General features: G+C 42.8%; 1 protein-coding gene and 1 long non-coding RNA gene across 5 annotated transcripts in view; one reads left to right on the top strand and one right to left on the bottom strand.

Annotated features, from left to right (window-relative positions):
* Positions 1-282: 282 nt before the first annotated feature.
* On the bottom strand, positions 283-2270 carry LOC144322648 (uncharacterized). 2 transcript variants are annotated; one of them, XR_013388307.1, is made up of 4 exons: positions 1813-2270; positions 1639-1665; positions 1357-1485; positions 283-546 (listed from the first exon to the last, which is right to left on the bottom strand). It is a non-coding gene; the product is annotated as an uncharacterized LOC144322648 (long non-coding RNA). The 2 variants fall into 2 exon arrangements; XR_013388306.1 differs by lacking the exon at positions 1639-1665 and having other exon boundaries at positions 1757-2270.
* An 87-nt stretch (positions 2271-2357) lies between these two features.
* Positions 2358-17908, top strand: part of SVEP1 (sushi, von Willebrand factor type A, EGF and pentraxin domain containing 1) — a 182151-nt gene continuing 166600 nt past the window's right edge. For all 3 annotated transcript variants that reach the window (XM_077912880.1, XM_077912879.1, XM_077912878.1), the window contains exon 1: positions 2358-2903. In XM_077912880.1, the coding sequence (XP_077769006.1) occupies positions 2373-2903 (531 nt within the window). In that variant the 5' untranslated portion in view covers positions 2358-2372. The remainder of the gene's footprint in view (positions 2904-17908) is intronic.

The following is a 17908-nucleotide window of genomic DNA, read 5'->3' as shown; positions in this document are numbered from 1 at the left end:
TAGGTAGTTCTTGATTTCCTTTCCAAGCCTTTTTGAGACCAGCTCCACCCCTAGCCTTTCCCCAGTTTAGCTCTATGAGCCAAAAAAACCCCTTTTGTTTAAACGAGGAGAAGCTGGGTGCCTATTGCTTGCAACCAAACAGTCCTAGAGCAATTGTCTACCTCCCTGGAGTTTTGTGGACAGCACATGAGCTAGCTCACATAGTAGTTGCCATGGTGCCTGGCACATCCAAGTCCTGAAATGTTAGCTCTTAATGATGTGTTTGAAATAACACAGAGTAGATACAATTTGGAAAAACTTTTTTTTTTTTTTTTAAAGTCTCAGCTCAAATGAGGTCTTGCTCATTCATTCCCCAGGAGGATTTTGACCTTTCTCCTTCCTGTTCCCCATTCTCCATTCCTGCAGTCGTCTTACTGCTTTGTCAGTGTTTGCCAATTATATTGTCTTCTGATATCCTTTGAACTTCTGGAGGACTGGATCTGAGTCTTATTCAACTTTAAAACCTAGTATCGAACATTCTGGCATATGATCGATGGCCAATAAATACTGTTGGGAAAATAAGAATTTGAAGAACATTCATGATTAAAGGTGGTGATAATAGAATCAGCATTTATAGAGGACTCACCATATTCTAAGCACTGTCCTAAGAACTTTAGGTTTTTATGATTAAGTCCTCACAATCACCCTACCAGACTGTTATTATTATAATTACTCCATTTTCCAGATATGCTAACTGATGTCAAGGTCATACAACTAGTGAATGAGATTTCATCCCAAACTGACTCCAGAACCCTCACATTTCAACCAATACACGGTGATATCTCTCAGTGAAGGAATTCCATTAAATTTAGATGGCATTAGATCTTCTGATACTAGAGATAGAGGAGATTTTAAGATCACTGAATTCCATCATGAAACAGATGCAGAAACTGATTCCAAGGATGGGAGATAACTTGGTTTAGGTGGTTTATGTAACTGCGGGGGCCTTTCTACACAAGACCCCTGACTGCTAGCTAGAGTGTTTTAATGGTTAATGTTTTAACCAAGGGCCCGGCCTCTAATGCAAAGTGTGCCCTTACTTTTGGGGTCTTGCTTTGGAAAAACCACACCCAGGTGGCAACTTATGTTTCACAGCAGCTGTGTGCCAGGTACCACTCAAAGTCAAGGAAGTAGACCTCTCTGGGTCTTGCCTGTTGAAACAGACATGAGAGGGGACTGGGGAAAGAGGACCTCTATTCATTCTTCAGATTCCAGCACAGATGTCCTTAGAGGTTTCCCTGACCTCCTCAAGGTCAAGTCTGGCTATCTAAGATCCCCTTTACAGGGCTTGGTATTGAGGGCTAGAATTCTACATACCCTCAGTGGAGTATCCGGCTAATAGACCATCTCACTTGTTACCCTGTAAGTTCCCTGGGGACAAGATCCATGCGGATTTCTGCTCCTCATTATACTCCTGGTGTCCTGGCACATAATAGGTGCTCAAAGCTATTTGTTGAATGAATGAAGGAGCAAACGAACAAAAGAATTGAACGCAGGGGTGAAGCAGCAGGACAAATCCCCGTGCGCTGCTGCGGGAGGGGTAGCTGCAATCCCCGCATGGTGTGGCCTGAGGGGGCCCTCCAGAGTCTACACACTCACCACACAGCACGCATCAGAAATCCCCACCTGGAAAGGCAAATAAACATGCATGTGGAGAGGGTTGTGGGGCACCGAAAAGGAGACCCAAAAAGGTGAGCAAGCGGCTTTCAAAGGATGCTTTCCCCTGGCTGGCCAGCCTGTGTGTGTTTTCCTCTACAAAGTGTTTCCAATTACTGTGGCACTCTCGGTATCTGGATCCATCTCCAGCGAATTCCTCTGCAGCTCCTGCCAGACATATGGGATCAATCAGGGCTTCGGCGCTGGTGCGCTTGCTGCGGGAATGTTGACAGGCTGACAGACGCGGGGTTCTGGTGTCATGGAATCTCCGAGGCTTTGGCTTGATCCCGGGCGGAGAGGGAGAGGGAGAGGGAGAGGGAGAGGGAGAGGGGGAGGAGAGAGATAGAGGCAGAGATAGAGGAAGGAGAGAGCAGAGGGGAGCGCGAGGGACAGACGGAGAGGAGGAAGAGGGCGAGGGAGGGATCTCCACGCGGGAGATCTTTCCTGACTGCCCCCTTTCCTTCCAACATTTTATAGGCTTCGGGCAGAGAGGGCGGAGGAGAGCCCCGCCGGGGAGCCCCGCGAGCCCGCGAGCCCCCGAGCCGCCGCCCGCCGCCCGCGTCCCCGGGGCCGGGACCCCAGCGCCCAGGCTCCGGCCGCCCCGCGCGCCCCCCGCGCCCCCCGCGCGCCCCCCGCGCCCCGCGGGCTCCCGGGCCCGCCGCTCCGGCCCCAGCGCGATGTGGCCGCGCCTGGCCTTTTGTTGCTGGGGTCTGGCGCTCGTTTCGGGCTGGGCCACCTTTCAGCAGCTGTCCCCGTCGCGCAACTTCAGCTTCCGCCTGTTCCCCGAGGCCGCGCCCGGGGCGCCGGGGCGCCTGTCGGTGCAGCCCGCGCCGGCCGAGGACGCGGCGGGCCGCCGAGTGGAGCGGCTGGGCCAGGCGTTCCGGCGGCGCGTGCGGCGGCTGCGGGAGCTCAGCGGGCGCCTGGAGCTCGTCTTCCTGGTGGACGAGTCGTCCAGCGTGGGCCAGGCCAACTTCCTCAGCGAGCTCCGGTTCGTCCGCAAGCTGCTGTCCGACTTCCCCGTGGTGCCCACGGCCACGCGCGTGGCCATCGTGACCTTCTCGTCCAAGAACAACGTGGTGCCGCGCGTCGACTACATCTCCCACCGCCGCGCGCACCAGCACAAGTGCGCGCTGCTCCGCCGCGAGATCCCGGCCATCGCCTACCGCGGCGGCGGCACCTACACCAAGGGCGCCTTCCAGCAAGCGGCGGTAAGGGGACCCCCCCGCCCCCCGCCCCCCGCCTCCCGCCTCCCGCCCGGGCGCCCCCGGCCAGTCCCCGGGCGCGCGGACGCAGAGCCGCCCCCTCCTTCCCGTGGTTGGGGGGCCGGGGAGGGGGCCCAGCGGAGGGCAGGCCCCTTCCCCTCTTCCGAAGGGGTCCCGGGGGTGCGGTTCGCGCCCCGCTGCCGGAGGCACACCGCGCCGGGGGCTGGGACAGGTGAGTGCGTTTTACGCAGCGCCTCGGAAGGTCAGGTCAGAGCAGCCGCACGGCCAGCTCCTCGCTCCTCGGGTCCTTCCTCCTGGCTTTGCGCCTCCGGTGCGCCTCTCCCTGCACGCCTTTCCTCTTCTGAGTCTGGGACCTCCATAGGATTTTGGGTTAGCATCTGGAAGAGGAGGTCGGTTTTTAGAGGATGGACTTTTGCACAATATCACTTTTTTTTTTTCTCTTCTGATTACCAAGTCATGCATACTCCAATGTCGAAGAACATTTGGAACACGCAGAGCTGTCTGACACGCACCGCACCGGCAAGCCGGTGTTGGTAGAATGAATGAAAGAGAAAGGAAGAAAGGAAGGGAAAACCCTGTAACCCCAGCCCTCCCCCTAAAAGAACCACCGTGGCACGTTTGGGCATAGGTTTCACAAAGCGGTAGCGCGCTGGTTTGTAGCCTGCGGTTTTCATTTGTTGTATCAAAAATGATCTACGCAAGTATATTATTATATCTAATATAGGTGTTCGAGATCTACAGCAGCTGCATACTATTCCACTGAATCCGTACACTGCAATTTATTTCACCTGTCACCTATTATTGGACATTTAGGGTCTTTATTAACTAAGTTACGGCAAACCACGCATACTTGTGCGCCCTTTTGACTACTTCCTTAGGAAGAAATTCTATAGAGGTTCCTGATTTAGAGACTATGAACATTTGTAAACTTCTTGAAACATATTGCCCAAGTCTCCCTTGGAGGGTTATTAAATTTACATTCCCACCAGTAGAGTATCACAGCAGTAAGGCTGCCTTACTGTTATTGAACAGTTATTCTAAATATCTGCCAGTGTCATAGTTATCTACAGGTATCATTTCAGCAAATTCACATTTTTAGTTTTATTGTGGATGAACATTTTCCAGTACATTTATTGGGCATTTGTATTTTCCCTTTAATAACTACCTGGTCATCATTTTTGCCCATTTTGCACTGCTAGTACGTGTTAGTTTTCTTTTTTTTTTTGTTTTCTTAATGATTTGTGAAAGCTCTTTATATAGTAAGACCGGTAACTCCTTTTTGTATGTGTTGCAAATGTTTTTCCAGGTCACTGCCTTTTACTTTTGTTTATTGCAGTGTCGTTAGATGGATGATGTAAACTTTATTCAAATCTTCTAAACATTGTCCTTAAGATCCTAAATTTGCTTATCTTCTTAGAATGGACTTTTCATTTCCCAAATTGGAGAAATGGCTTCCCATTTAACAGTTTAATCCACCTGGAACTTATTTTAGCATGTGGTGTGGCAATATCTAATTTTACTTTTTAGTAAATAGTTGACAAGTTGTACTAGTATCATTCGCTTGAAACCTATCCATCCTTTCCAATTTAGTTGAATGCCACTTTTATCATACACTAAATGCTTATGGGTATTTGATCTTCTGGCTGCCTATTAATTTGTCTTACCTATTATTTTTAAGCTTTGCAAAAGTGATTTAATTATTATGACTTGACAATATATGTAAATATCTGGCAATGCAAATTCTCCCTTTTTCATATCCCTTTGAAATCAATTCTTATGTATTTATTACCTACTATTAATTTTTAATTAATTTTCACATATTTCAAGTGAAAGCAACCAGGATTTTGATTTCAATACAGAAAATATTGGAATACATTTTATTTTTGCCGATAATAAGTGGTTGTTTTAGAAAATAAAATAATCAGACAAAATTCCTATAAGTACACTGTAGTATTGTGATACACACCTTTCTTGACTTTTTGCAGTTGTTTAGAGGAAAGGTATGTTTTGTGCTTGCGGAAAGTGTTTGCCCAAAAAAGGATTATATTGTACATTCTCTTTTGTCACTTGACTTTCTGTTCCACCGTATTTTCAGTTTTCTTTCCATAATAAGAAATAGACTCTTGCTTTATCCATTTTCAAAGTCACATAGTATTCCACTATAGAATATAAATTTATTTTTATCATGTAAATATCTATTATTATATATTTAGGCTGTTTTAAACAGCACTGTGTGACTAAATTTTTGCTCATGTGTTTAATAATTTCCTCAATGCAAATTTCTAAAGTGGCAGCTATTATTGAATCAAAGAGCATGCCCATTTCTTATGGCTTTTGGTACATGTGCCAGGTTGCCCTGCAGAAGATTGGTACCAAATTGCACTTCTGTGTGTAGGGCCTGGAATAGTACCTAGGATGCAGCCAACATAGGCTAGTATCATTTAAACATTCTGTCCCCCGCCACCACCCCACTTTATATGTGAAAAATAGAATCCTATTTTGAATTGCATTTCCTTATTAGTGAGGCTGAATGTTTTTTTCATAATTATTGGCCATATATAACTCTTCTTTTTTGAATATTCATTAAAATGTTTGGGATTATCTATTTTTTGTTCGAAGGTGATTCTTTTTCTTATTGATTTGCAAATGCTCTTTGCATCTTAGTGGTATTAACCCTCCCACTTTTTTTTTTTTAATTTTTTTTTTTTATTTATTTATGATAGTCACAGAGAGAGAGAGAGAGAGAGGCAGAGACACAGGCAGAGGGAGAAGCAGGCTCCATGCACTGGGAGCCCGATGTGGGATTCGATCCCGGGTCTCCAGGATCGCGCCCTAGGCCGAAGGCAGGCGCCAAACCGCTGCGCCACCTAGGGATCCCTAACCCTCCCACTTTTAAGGATGAGGCAAGTTTCTCTTGGTGTTTCACTCACTTTCTAAATTTGTTCATGGTGATAATATCTCTCATTTTATCAGTTGATTTTTCATTTCCTTTGTGCTTTTTTCGTTCCCTATGAAGTTTGTAAAACCTTTGCATTTAGGAGATGAAGTAACTCCTTAAAGATGTTCCCCTTTAATTGAAGTAGTTTCACCAGGCAGGGTTCAGTTCTGCAGATCCAGTTTCTCTGTTGGTCCCACACCAAGGACTCAGGAGATCTTAGGGCTGGCCTCATTCCTGATGTCACCACCCACTCCATCTGAGAAGAGCCCTGCTGCATCAGGGAAAAACTTGTCATATACCAGCTCCTCTGTTTGGATTGGCCAGGTTTGTGTGGGGCCTCTGAGTACATTGATCCAAAACAGTTAAATGGGTAATGAATCGAGTACACATGGCTCGCCTCAAGACCTGCTCTGTCTTCAGCTTTTTCCTTCCAAGTACTACATCCTGTCTTGGAAAGTGAAATTGCCAACAAGGTTTCCCAGTGCTGTTCTTCGGTCTGGATCCATTTGTAATCTAGCAGGCCGAGACTTCTCAAAAGTTGGTGTTTGCTGAACTTCCGCTTGATTTTATTTTTCTTTTCTCATTTGGATCGGGGTATGTGAAGGTGCAGCTGGACTCAGTCCCTGGCTAACCTGGAAACTTAACATATCTTTACTGTACCTTTTCCAGACCTCTGATGAGCATTCTTAGGTATAATTAAAATATGGTATTGGGAGAAAATGGATAGAAGAGGAGTGATGTTTAAAAATGACATGAGTGGAGGTTTGACTATGGATGTCTGCGTGGGGATCAGGCAAGCCTATTTCAATGCGGAATTAGTTTGAAAATGGTAAGCTGTGTCGTTTGGGTTTGGATATGAAACTTGATACGTTTCATCATGGAAATGAGACAGTTTGTCAGATTCCCACGTGTGTGCAGAACGGTATTATTAGAACAGACTGTGAGCTGGGAAACTGAACATCACAGGAACGTTTTTGAGGTTAATTACTTTCCCCAGAAAAATTAGTTTTTCAAGCCTTTTCCGCTTGAAACTGAACGTCCACACAACTATACATGGACACAAACACAGGCAGACAAATACATAAACACATTAATGTAGACCTACATGCGTGCTTGCAAGTTCATAGCTACCCCTCACATCCAGACCCCTTATTCTTCTTACGTAGAAATCTCAAGATGTAGAATTTTCTTTACCAAGTGTGCAATTTGCTGTTAGCTTTCAGCATATGTGATTGACTAAACAAAGAGGATAACAGTGGGCTTCATTTTTTTTAATTTGGCATCAGAATTGTACAGCTTGATGGGAGGTATATATGTGTGCACACTTACCACATTTTATTTCAATGGTCAACTGCATCGTAGATCTTTTCCTTTTAGACATCATCCCCGAGCACTTATCACAGCGTGCAAGGACTAAAGCAGTGAATCTGTGGTTAGCACAGATCCTTCCAGAAACACAGTCAGTAGAATGGAAGGAAGATTTAGCGCCTTGAACTTAGTTACAGGAAAACCTTTTACAAAATAAACAGAGAGCTCTTCAGATTATCCTTTCCAAGGAATGACTCTTCCCTTACCTTTCTTCTTAGTTTTTCTCCCCACTGGGTGTTTATAAATTGCCTTTCCTAAACTATGTATTTGGATTGGCCCCAATGTGAACGCAAGACTCCCCACCTCTTCAGCATTTCAAGGTGTAAGAAAATCAGAGCCCCTTGTTCCTACTTAACTTTTGTTAAATATCTATTAAACAAACAGCACGAAACTTCCTTTGAAAAAAATCTCTGCTTCCTCCATTGTTCCAGAGTTCCAGAAATATGATCCTCTCCCGGGGAATGTGCTGTCTCACCAAAAAATTCGAGCTCTAGATGGCCAGAAGACTGGGAATAGATGGGCAGCAGCTTTAGGGAAAGAGCATCATTGCTATATGTCTGCATTGGTATACGTTCACACTTTTACCAGGAGACAGATCTACTCCCTCAGCCTTTTGGGAAGAAAGGATCTGCTTGTAAGTTTCTAATAAAATCTGGAGATGTGTGAGATGACACTAGACTAAAAGCCTGATAAAGGAAATTAGGGCCATTTTGTTTCCAAACAATAGACCAATAATAGCCTTTGTGCATTTTGCAGCAGTCTTCCTGATGGCCCAAATGCTGAAGGAATAGGGAAGGTTTGAGTTTTCCTTTCCTAGAGGGAAAGGTTGAGGGGAGTCATACAGTCTGCAGTGGATTCAGCTGTCCCAAACTCAGAACGTGATTTAGATGTCAAGAGTTGCTCATGGATGCAGAAGCTAAGTTTTTTTTTTTTTTTTTTTCCAGTGCTGAAAAGCTCTATTCCTAAATGTAGCTCTGGAAATGTTTCCTCTTTGGTGTTTCTTAAACTTTTAAGCAGTTCTCCTTTTGCGCTTGGAACTTGTTTTGTAATCCCATCCAAACTTTAGAAGTGTGAATTGAATGAGTCCTAGGTGCATAAAGTAGATCCAGACCTGATGTATATTTCCCAGGCAAAAATGGTACCAGAATTCCATATTTGAAGAAGAGAGAGCAAATCTCAAATATTGAATCCAAATGTCTTCTGAATCTACCACTTGCATGTGTTAGTTTTGTTTTTCCCAGAACATAGGGCATTGTATTATATTATTACAGGTTTATTTAAAAAATGTACACCTATTGCTTCTGTTATCATTATTGGCTGCCAGTGGTATGTTATGTTTGGTTGAAATGTAGCATGAGAACTCTTGGTCTAAGACCTGAATGCCTAGACACAGAGAGAGGTTGGACTGTTCTGTTCTAGTTCACTTCCATGGTCAAAGGATAGGAAAGGCTCTCCCATCCCCTGCCCCCTACCAGGTCCTCCTGGCACAAATGTGCTCAGAGAGGCTCTCTCTTCATAGTGGCCATGGAATTATTAAATATATTCATTCTTGATCAAATATACCTTTAATTTGTAAAGTGGTTTATAATGCACCAAGTGCTTTCATGTTAGGATTTTACAGAATCCGTTGTGCAGAGTCAAGTTTTACAGGAGCAGCATCAGATTCTAGAAGAAGTTGGATAACTAAATGCTCATCACAAAACTAAGTAAATGTCACAGTCAATCCAGTCCTCTGACTTGTCATCTTTTTCCTCCCCTCCCTGCCATTTCCTATCCTCACCCACATTTTACCATGTTACCTCCATGTCTTGGGTTATATCAAAATCTAGGGAGAAGTGGTGGATTCCATTTCTAGAATTGCAAAAGTGTTACGTAAGCCATAAAGCCTGGGGATCCCTGGGTGGCTCAGTGGTCTAGCGCCTGCCTTTGGCCCAGGGCGCAATCCTGGAGTCCCGGGATCGAGTCCCACATCAGGCTCCCAGCATGGAGCCTGCTTCTCCCTCCTCCTGTGTCTCTGCCTCTCTCTCTCTCTCTCTCTCTCTCATGAATAAATAAATCTTTTTTTAAAAAAGACATAAAGCCAAACACTCAAGCCCAGAAGACCTAAATAGTGGCTTTTAGGCCTTTTAATTCAATGGATGCATTCATTTGGATATATGTGTGTGTGTGTATATATATATTTCCTTTTTTCCTCCCTCACCCCTTCCATACAATTTATTTTCTAATTCTAACAGATATTTTAAAATCGGAAGATAGCATTCAAAAAAAATCTTTTTGTCTTACTCTTGACTAATTGGAATATGTAGCAATTCTGGGTGGGATTTGTCTCAGTTCATCAGAGTCCCCACTTGGCTCATGGGATTTCCTTTCCTGGTCCTTGACTGCTACTCCGTGGTCTAACACACCAATCATGGGCGGACCCTGAAATGGTGTAATCCTTTCTAGTTTACCTTCTGAGCTTCCTTATAAACCAGTGAATTAGCTAAAAGTAGGTTTAGCTGGATGTAATTGAAAAATCTAAAGTGCCACTGGCTTGAACACAATAAACATTTATTTCTGTCTCAAATTGTTTTGAAAATTGTAAGAAAATTCTAATATCATAGGTCTGTGATGTTTTCAGGGATCCAGAGTCTCTTCTTTCTGCTCCACCATCTATAGGTCACCTCAGTGGTTTAAGATAGCTGTTGGAGCTCCTACTATCAGGGCCTTATGCCAGACCCCGGGGAGGAGCACAGGGCAAAGATAGTACCATTATTAAGGAGACTCTGTGGCAATCCACATAATATTTTTATGTACGTTTGATGGGATGAGCACTGAGTGTTATACTATATGCTGGCAAATTGAAATAAAACATTAAATAAAATATTAAAAAAGAATTAAAGCACTTCCCACAAAAAAGAAAAAGAAAAAATACTTCTGTGTAGATCTCTTTCGGGACAGCTTGGGCTCATGCCCATCCTTGAAGAGGTTAAGCAGCCTTTGCCATACTGGTGTGCCTGGAAGAGCATGAGTCTAACCAGGGAAATTGTAGAAATCCCACTTCATTTCTTCTGCAAATGGCACTGGCCTGACTCAGCTCAAGCTAGAAGAGTCAGGCCTTGCCTGACTGAAACATTTTCATCCTTGTGCTAGATTACACTTCTTGTAGTAAAAACTATCAAAGTTCCAGAGCAATCCATTTACATTTTGGCAACAAAACCGTCTTGTGTTAGTTTCCCAGAAACCAGAAGCTTCTAAATAATGTGGCATCCACTTCCAAATCAAATAGTATACCGAATGTGATGGGAAAAATGCATCCTACAAAATAAAATCAGTGTTTTATCATTTATTTAATGAACCCAGGTTAACATTTCTCAGAAAAACATGGTAGCTTCCTTGGCTTTTCTAGAGTAAGCTGTCAGGTCAAGAGACATCTACATTACAAGGAATTTCCTGTTCTGTATTGTGTCTGCCTTTCCCTGATTTTTGAGACTGTTCTCTAAAGCTCCCCAGACCATATGAAGAATGGATTTCTGGCATAGACTCTGCTTACATACGGTAACCTGCTCTGGTTTGGAGGCCAATTGTGGATGGGGAAAACTCTGGGAGAGCTGATGATGTGCTTTGGGTGTTGTCACAGTGCTTCACTTGAAATGAATGATAGTGGTCAGAAGGTGAAATCTGCAACACATTAAGGTGTGTTTTCTTATCAATCTTCATAAGACAATTTTTAAAGTACGCATCGTCTTTGCCATCTGTCCTCATGAGGTCATCAAGCAGTTGCTGTTTATTTGTAGAAATAGTTAAGCAATAAAGATTTTTTTTTTCAAATCAGAGCATATATTTCTTTCAGAGGTGCAGGAAATGTGAAAGCTACCCACTTGAGGATAGAGTCTCATTACTATGTATGTTGTAATAGTGCTAGCTACTTTGTTTCTAGATGTGAATAGATGTAATGCAAAATTAAGGGAAAAAAATAACTTTCTGCAATATTAGTAGAGAGAAACATGTTGAAGAAAGTTCTTTGTAGGACCTATTCCATGATTGAACCATTTACTAAGTAAAGCTAGTTAACTTGGTGAATTTACTCAGTCGCTGAATAAGGAAGGTCCAAGTTGGATATTTTTCCAGTTGTAAGTTGCTACTAGAATATATAAAATATATTATAGATAGGTAGGTAGATAGATACATGTGTTCGATGCACTATTTCCTTCATTCCTGGGGAACCACTACGAATAGCCTTCATTGTGTATTGCCCATCCCACAACACTGGTTAGGATATATTGGCTGCTAATGCAAAAATGTAGGTTTTTTGGTTTTTTTGTTTTGTTTTTACATTTTTTTAAAATTTAAATTCAATTTACCAACATACAGTATAACATGCAGTGCTCATCCCATCAAGTCCCCTCCTCAGTGCCCATCACCCAGCTACCCCATCCCCCCCGCTCACCTCCCCTTCTGCAACCCTTTGTTTGTTTCCTAGAGTTAGGAGTCTCTCGTGGTTTGTCTCCCTCTCAAATTTTTCCCACTCAATTCCCTTCCTTTCCCTTATAATCCCTTTCACTATTTCTTAGATTTAGTTTTTAAAACAATTTCAAAGGTGATATTTAAAATGTATGTATGTGGTTAAGATATATACACTTAAATTTTCTCAGATATGAACTTTTTCAAGTTTCCATCAGCTCCACCTCTAAACTCATGTGCACCCATACTTCCTTGTGCGTATTAGAGTGAGGGTCTCTTCCCTCAGCCAAAGAAGACCTTCCACCAAGTCTTTATCCTTTTTGCTTGTGTCTTCAATATCTTCTCAATGTAGAACATTCATGATACATCTATATATTTAAAACTTCAGAGCATATTTCGAGAGCAATATGATAAATTGTCAGTATGTTTACAGACTTCAAAGTAAGAAAATCTTAAACAAAGTAATTACCACCAATCCAAGGAATTTCTTACAAACGATTAACTTAAGACATACTCAAAGATTCCTGTAAAAGGACATTCATCCCAGCATTACTTGGAGTAGGCAAAATTTAGAAACAATCTGGCTATGGTATGGGAGGGCTCAGTAAATTATACCTTTCTTCACCTCTCCCGAGTTCTAGATCAATTGGATTATAAAACAACGTACAAAGACAGGTGGAGAATCAAACATGCCCTTGTCTCCTGCTCATGGAGATTGTGGCTTAGCTGTATAGCTTTCTGATATTGAATCTTAAATTAAATGGACTTGCCTCTCCAGGAACAGACAGTTCTAGGCCCATGGGAGCTCGCCTTTGTAAAACTGAGAGAGCTCTTTCCTGGCAGCCAAAGGCTAAAGAGAAGGAGAAAAGGAGCGGCTGGGGAAAACCTTCTTCCCCAGGAGAAGAGTGAGAAATGGTGACGTAGCGGGGCTGGGGGGTAAGTGATGGCTGATACTCCACACAGAAACTAGAAAAAAAAAAAAGAAATAAAATGGCACTTTTATTATCAAGAAATTGAAATGATACAATTCTAGTCTTTTCTTCATCAGATGCCAAATGCTGTAGCATTGAGTCTCTTAGGTGAATCTACTGAGTTGAAAGCACTGGCCCTCCAGACCTGTTACTCACTCTCCTAGTGCCACACTGGATCTTGAGAATCCAGATTCATGTACAACTCTGCACACAGAAGATAGTGGCTTTTCTTTTTTTCCCCATGGCTTGGCAAGCTAGTTATTCACTGAGGAGGGGACACTGTCACTAGACAGCTGGCCATGATGTGCTGCAGAGCAGGGTGGTGAGGCCACAGATGGTGGGCGAAACAGACTCCATCACCTTGCTGAGAGGTCTGGAGAATGTGGCCCTCCTCTGTCTTGTCACACACCGAGAGGGATGCTCACCCACTGCCCTGTCAGTGTCTCTCACTCAGGCTGGTAATTCTCATCAAAGAACATTCTCAGGGAAGAAGGGCTCTAACCCTGTAATGTTATCACATGTAAATGAAATGGTTGCCTCAAAGGACCCATTTTCCTCAATTAATTCTCTAACTCTCAAGCTTCATTTTTTTTTTATTGTGTGTGTGTGTGTGTTTTTTTTTTTTTTTTTTTGGTCCTGTGCAGTAAAAGACAGTCTGTTTGCCTGCTGTTGTTGATGAGAATGTTCAGGCACATTCAGATGTGTTGTTTGATGGTGTATTTTGATCCTGGCATTTCTTTCAGCTTGGCTCACATATTTTGACCTACACCAGTTGAGTCATATCTGCAAGCCTTGTCATTTTAATCCTATTTTATAGGCTTTACCTTTCCAGATGAATCTGAAATTCACTTTGAAAGAAGTTAAGCAATTTTTGTTTATGTTTTTCACATTTTTCACATCTTTCTAGCCAAGATTGCTCTCTTTTTAGTCACGATTTCCTTCAAAATATGCATGCTTGGCTTTTAAATGTTGCTTCAAAAGTAATGATTTCAGGCAGTTATTTTGTTGGAATTTTCTAGCAATAAAGATACCAAAATTTAGGCTTTTTTTAATCTAGTCAGTAGTAAAAATCTGCATTTTATTTTATTTTAAAGATTTTATTTATTCATGAGAGACACGCAGAGACACAGGCAGAGGGAGAAGCAGGCTCCCTGTGGGGAGCCTGGTGTGGAACTCACTCCCAGGCCCTGGGATCACGACCTGAGCTGAAGGCAGATGCTCAACCACTGAGCCACCCAGGTGGCCTCAAAATCTGTATTGTAAATACTCACCTGCAGCAGAAGTTATGTGGGACTCTCTTGTCTCAGATTTGGCACCAGGACCCATGGCTTAAACATCGAGGAACACCTGGGTGGCTCAGTCAGTTAAACATCTGACTTCAGCTTGGGTCATGATCTCGGGATCCTGGAATTGGGGTCTTGGGACTGAGCCCCATATCTGGCTCCCTACTCAGCAGAGAGTCTACTCTCTCTGCCCCTCTCCCCCACTCATGCTCTCTCTTTCTCTCTCTCTTTCTCACTCTCAAATAAATAAATAAAATCTTCAACAAAACAAAAGAACACTGAGCATTCCACATTTTTAAGAGAGCCATCAATAACTGAGAACGCTATATTCACTCAGAGTTCACAGTGCAGAAGAGATCCTACAAAATCAACTGGCCCTCACCCCCATGCCTAGCACCCAGCTCTAGTCTCTATCACTAAAGGATTGAGGAGTGAGAGGTAAACAGAGACGGAGAAGCAGAACAGGCATTGGGATCCTGGGGAGAGCAGGGTTCAGGCTGAAAGCAGATCTCTCTGCCCCTCATGGAATACTTTCCTTTCCAGCAACTCAGTAAAGAAGAGACGAGACTAGCATCTTACACACTGGTTGGAAATTTACTTGGGCAGAAGCTTTCAGTTGCCTCTGTGCCTACTTAATGGAGAAGAAGCAAGCCAGAGGCATGGCCAATGTCACAGTTTTGGGGGCACCAGAAGCAGAAGAACCTAAGATGAGGGTTCAAGAGCAAGTTGCTTGTTTGGGAGGTGATCCTACTAAACTTTAGGAACATGAGATAGGAACCAACAATAAGAAAGGTAACTAGAGCTAAACTCCCCCAGGGGTGTGGGGTAGGGGGCAGCATGGAGTTCCAGCCGTAGAGTAACCACAACTGAGGAGGATCTATGGCATTTACAGACCTACTCTCACCTGTCACTGTTCAGAGCTGCTCTGTGGAAGGCATCGATTCTCTGTCACTGTCACCTCCTCTGCAAGTGGGCAGAGTGGTCTCCAGGCACCAAAGCTTGCCCTCTGACCACATCTGGTAGCCCACAAATCCAGGAAGCACCAATGGCTCATTGGTTTCTTTCTTTCTTTTCTTTTCTCTTTTCTTTTCTTTTCTTTTCTTTTCTTTTCTTTTCTTTTCTTTTCTTTTCTTTTCTTTTTTCTCTTCTCTTCTCTTCTCTTCTCTTCTCTTCTCTTCTCTTCTCTTCTCTTCTCTTCCCTTCCCTTCCCTTCCCTTCCCTTCCCTTCCCTTCCCTTTCCTTTCCTTTCCTTTTCTTTCTTTCCTTTCTTTTAAATGTTTTATTTATTTATTTGAGAGAGAGACAGACAGACAGACATAGAGAGAGCATGAGCCGGGAGGAAAGGGAAATGCAGGCTCCTGACCTGAGCTGAAGGCAGATGCTTAACTGACTGAGCCACCCAGGCACCTGCTTTTTCTTTATTTTTTATTACTTTTACTCTTTCAAAATTTCCTTTTTCTCCTACAGTTTCAAGGCATAAGACCTACTATCAGGATTTATAGACAGAGATTGTTGCAGTCCTAGCAATAGACAACTTTGCAGGGATTGGAGAGTAATCCATATTCATCGATCTGACATGTTGCCCAAATGCGGAGGAACACTATAGGGACATACCTGATTAAATAAGGAAATTATAGGGAAACAGTGTAGTAAATCCATCATAGCACTTGTTCTGGAGGGGATGGGATGTTTGTCTCCCTTCTGCTTGATGAGGACAAAGGTCACATCTTATTTGATTTTATATATGCTCCAGGATAAAAAAAGTGATGTTTATTATAACCTTGGAGTTCTGGAAAAGACATATCTTCATATATTTAGCATTTTAAATTTTAGTATATCAAGGATACTGTTGTGCTTATCTGATTTCAAACTCTAACGAAAGGATGCTTATGACATCTTCTCAAAGGACTGTTTAGGAGGTGCCTGACTTTTGAAAGTATAATAATTTTAGCAAATTCACCTCTCAGACCATTTTCCTAAGGGAACAATATAAAGTGTTGAGTAGAATCTCAGGCAGGTGTGAATCGCTACCTGCAACCCCACCTACGCCCCCAAATCTGGTCAAGGGGGCAGGCTCCACAGCATCTCTGTGGAGAACTGCATGCAGTGAGTTCAGAAGGGACTCTCCAGGCATCTGAATTGTGAATTTGCATTCCCTCTCCACATCAGGTCCACACTGTCCTTTAACCAATCTTCCAACGTCATCCTCATAACAGCAAAGGTCAAGCAGTTATTTTCCTGTTTTTCTGTCCAGGGCATTTATCACCTCCTTCCTGCCTCTGGTGGGGCTGTATCATCATTGGTTATAAAGTCTTAGTTTTCCTAAATCCCCTGACCTATGTTCTCAGCCTCCACAAACAGGATTATTTGTTTTCATTCACAGCTTTGAACAAAATGCTGGTTTTATTGTCTGGCTTATCTATTTGACATATTCCAGCAACACGCTAGCAATTTCTTTTACTAATCATGATAATGATGATGAGTAATTGTTGCTTGTCAGGTACCACTCTAAGCCCTTTTCCCCAGATGAATTCATTAAATCCTTGCAAGAGCAAAATCTCCCCCAATAGGTTAGAATTATCCCCAAGTACAGATGAGGAAACTGAGACACGGAGAATACAAGTAATTTGACCGAAGTTATGCTGCTGGTAAGTCAAGGTACTGGGATCCACATCCTGGCAGTCTGAGCCAGCGTCTAAATTCTTAACCACCAGGTAGTACTACCCTGTGCTATCTTGTCTGGAGATCTGGTAGGTGCAGGGCCCTCTGATACATCCTTATCGTCGAAGTTCATTGCAAAGACCTGAGGCAGAAAGGGCAGCCATCATGGGGACTAGGTCTGGGGATGACCAAGCAGATGGCCACATGGAGCAGATGCAGGACCAGGAGGAGTGAATATTTGGAGATTGTCATTTGGACACTCTCTAAACATCTACTAGTCCCAAGTCATCACCCTTATCCCCCACCCCCTTGACCCCCATTTAGTCCAGGGAATTGACTTTCCTGAGCCACTTTTATGTAATATATTTTCACTGGCTTGCATCTCTCACCTCATATGCCTTAACAGATATGTCTACCAACCATTGCAGAGACCAAGGCACTGAGGCAGTGAAAGATCATCTTCTATTTGCAACATACCTGCTTCTGTCCTCTTCATTTATCTAGTTCCTGTATTCTTAGCTTTCTCTAATCCATAGTCAGTACTCAACTTCACACTCCTGATTAAACTACAGATATGACTCAACAGAATTCATTTCTTTTGTCCTAGGTACATCTAGTTCCCTCTCTCAAATTATATGGCCCAAACTTAAGTTTATACATGTATATGCCAAACCTCCATACCAAACTTGGTCTTCCAAAACTAAATTGAGTTTCTCTTAATCTGGGATACACAGTGTTCCCCTGCATCATCACATTCTGTTTTTTTCTTTTTTTTGTATGCCATCCCATATCACAAAACAAAAAGAAAATCTCCTTATGACTATTCTAGTTGTTTCTTCAGGGAAAAAGAACCCTCGCTTTAGCAATCAGCTCCATGATCATCAATGCTTGGAAAAATCTTTCTTTAAATACCTTAGGCAATGAACTAGATTTATTTATGTATCTAGTGCGTAGTTAGGGAACACTGTCACTGTGGAAAGTGCAAGCATGTAATTAAATTATAAGAATAGGTTAATCCACCAGACTATATTACTCTCAAAGTAGTTTTAAAAGTCAACATTTTTGAGTAATTACAAATGTGTACATTACTAGAGTCACTGATAGATGATTTAAGGATATGTATAATAGGTCTTCTAATTTATTCAACATTAAATCGTTTGGGGTTTAATTTCAGGCTTGTTGTTTTTAAATATATGAAATACAGAGTCTTGCTCTAGAATAGTAATTGATGTGGTCATTTATACAAGCCAAAATACAAAACAAAACAGACAAAAAAAAGAAAAGCAAAACAAAGTGTCATTTATTTGGAACGCTAATACATATCCC

Source organism: Canis aureus, chromosome 10 (genome assembly GCF_053574225.1).
Source record: "Canis aureus isolate CA01 chromosome 10, VMU_Caureus_v.1.0, whole genome shotgun sequence".
Lineage (NCBI taxonomy): Eukaryota > Metazoa > Chordata > Mammalia > Carnivora > Canidae > Canis > Canis aureus.
Note: the sequence above shows the minus strand (reverse complement) of the source record. Positions and strands in the feature narration are given on the sequence as shown.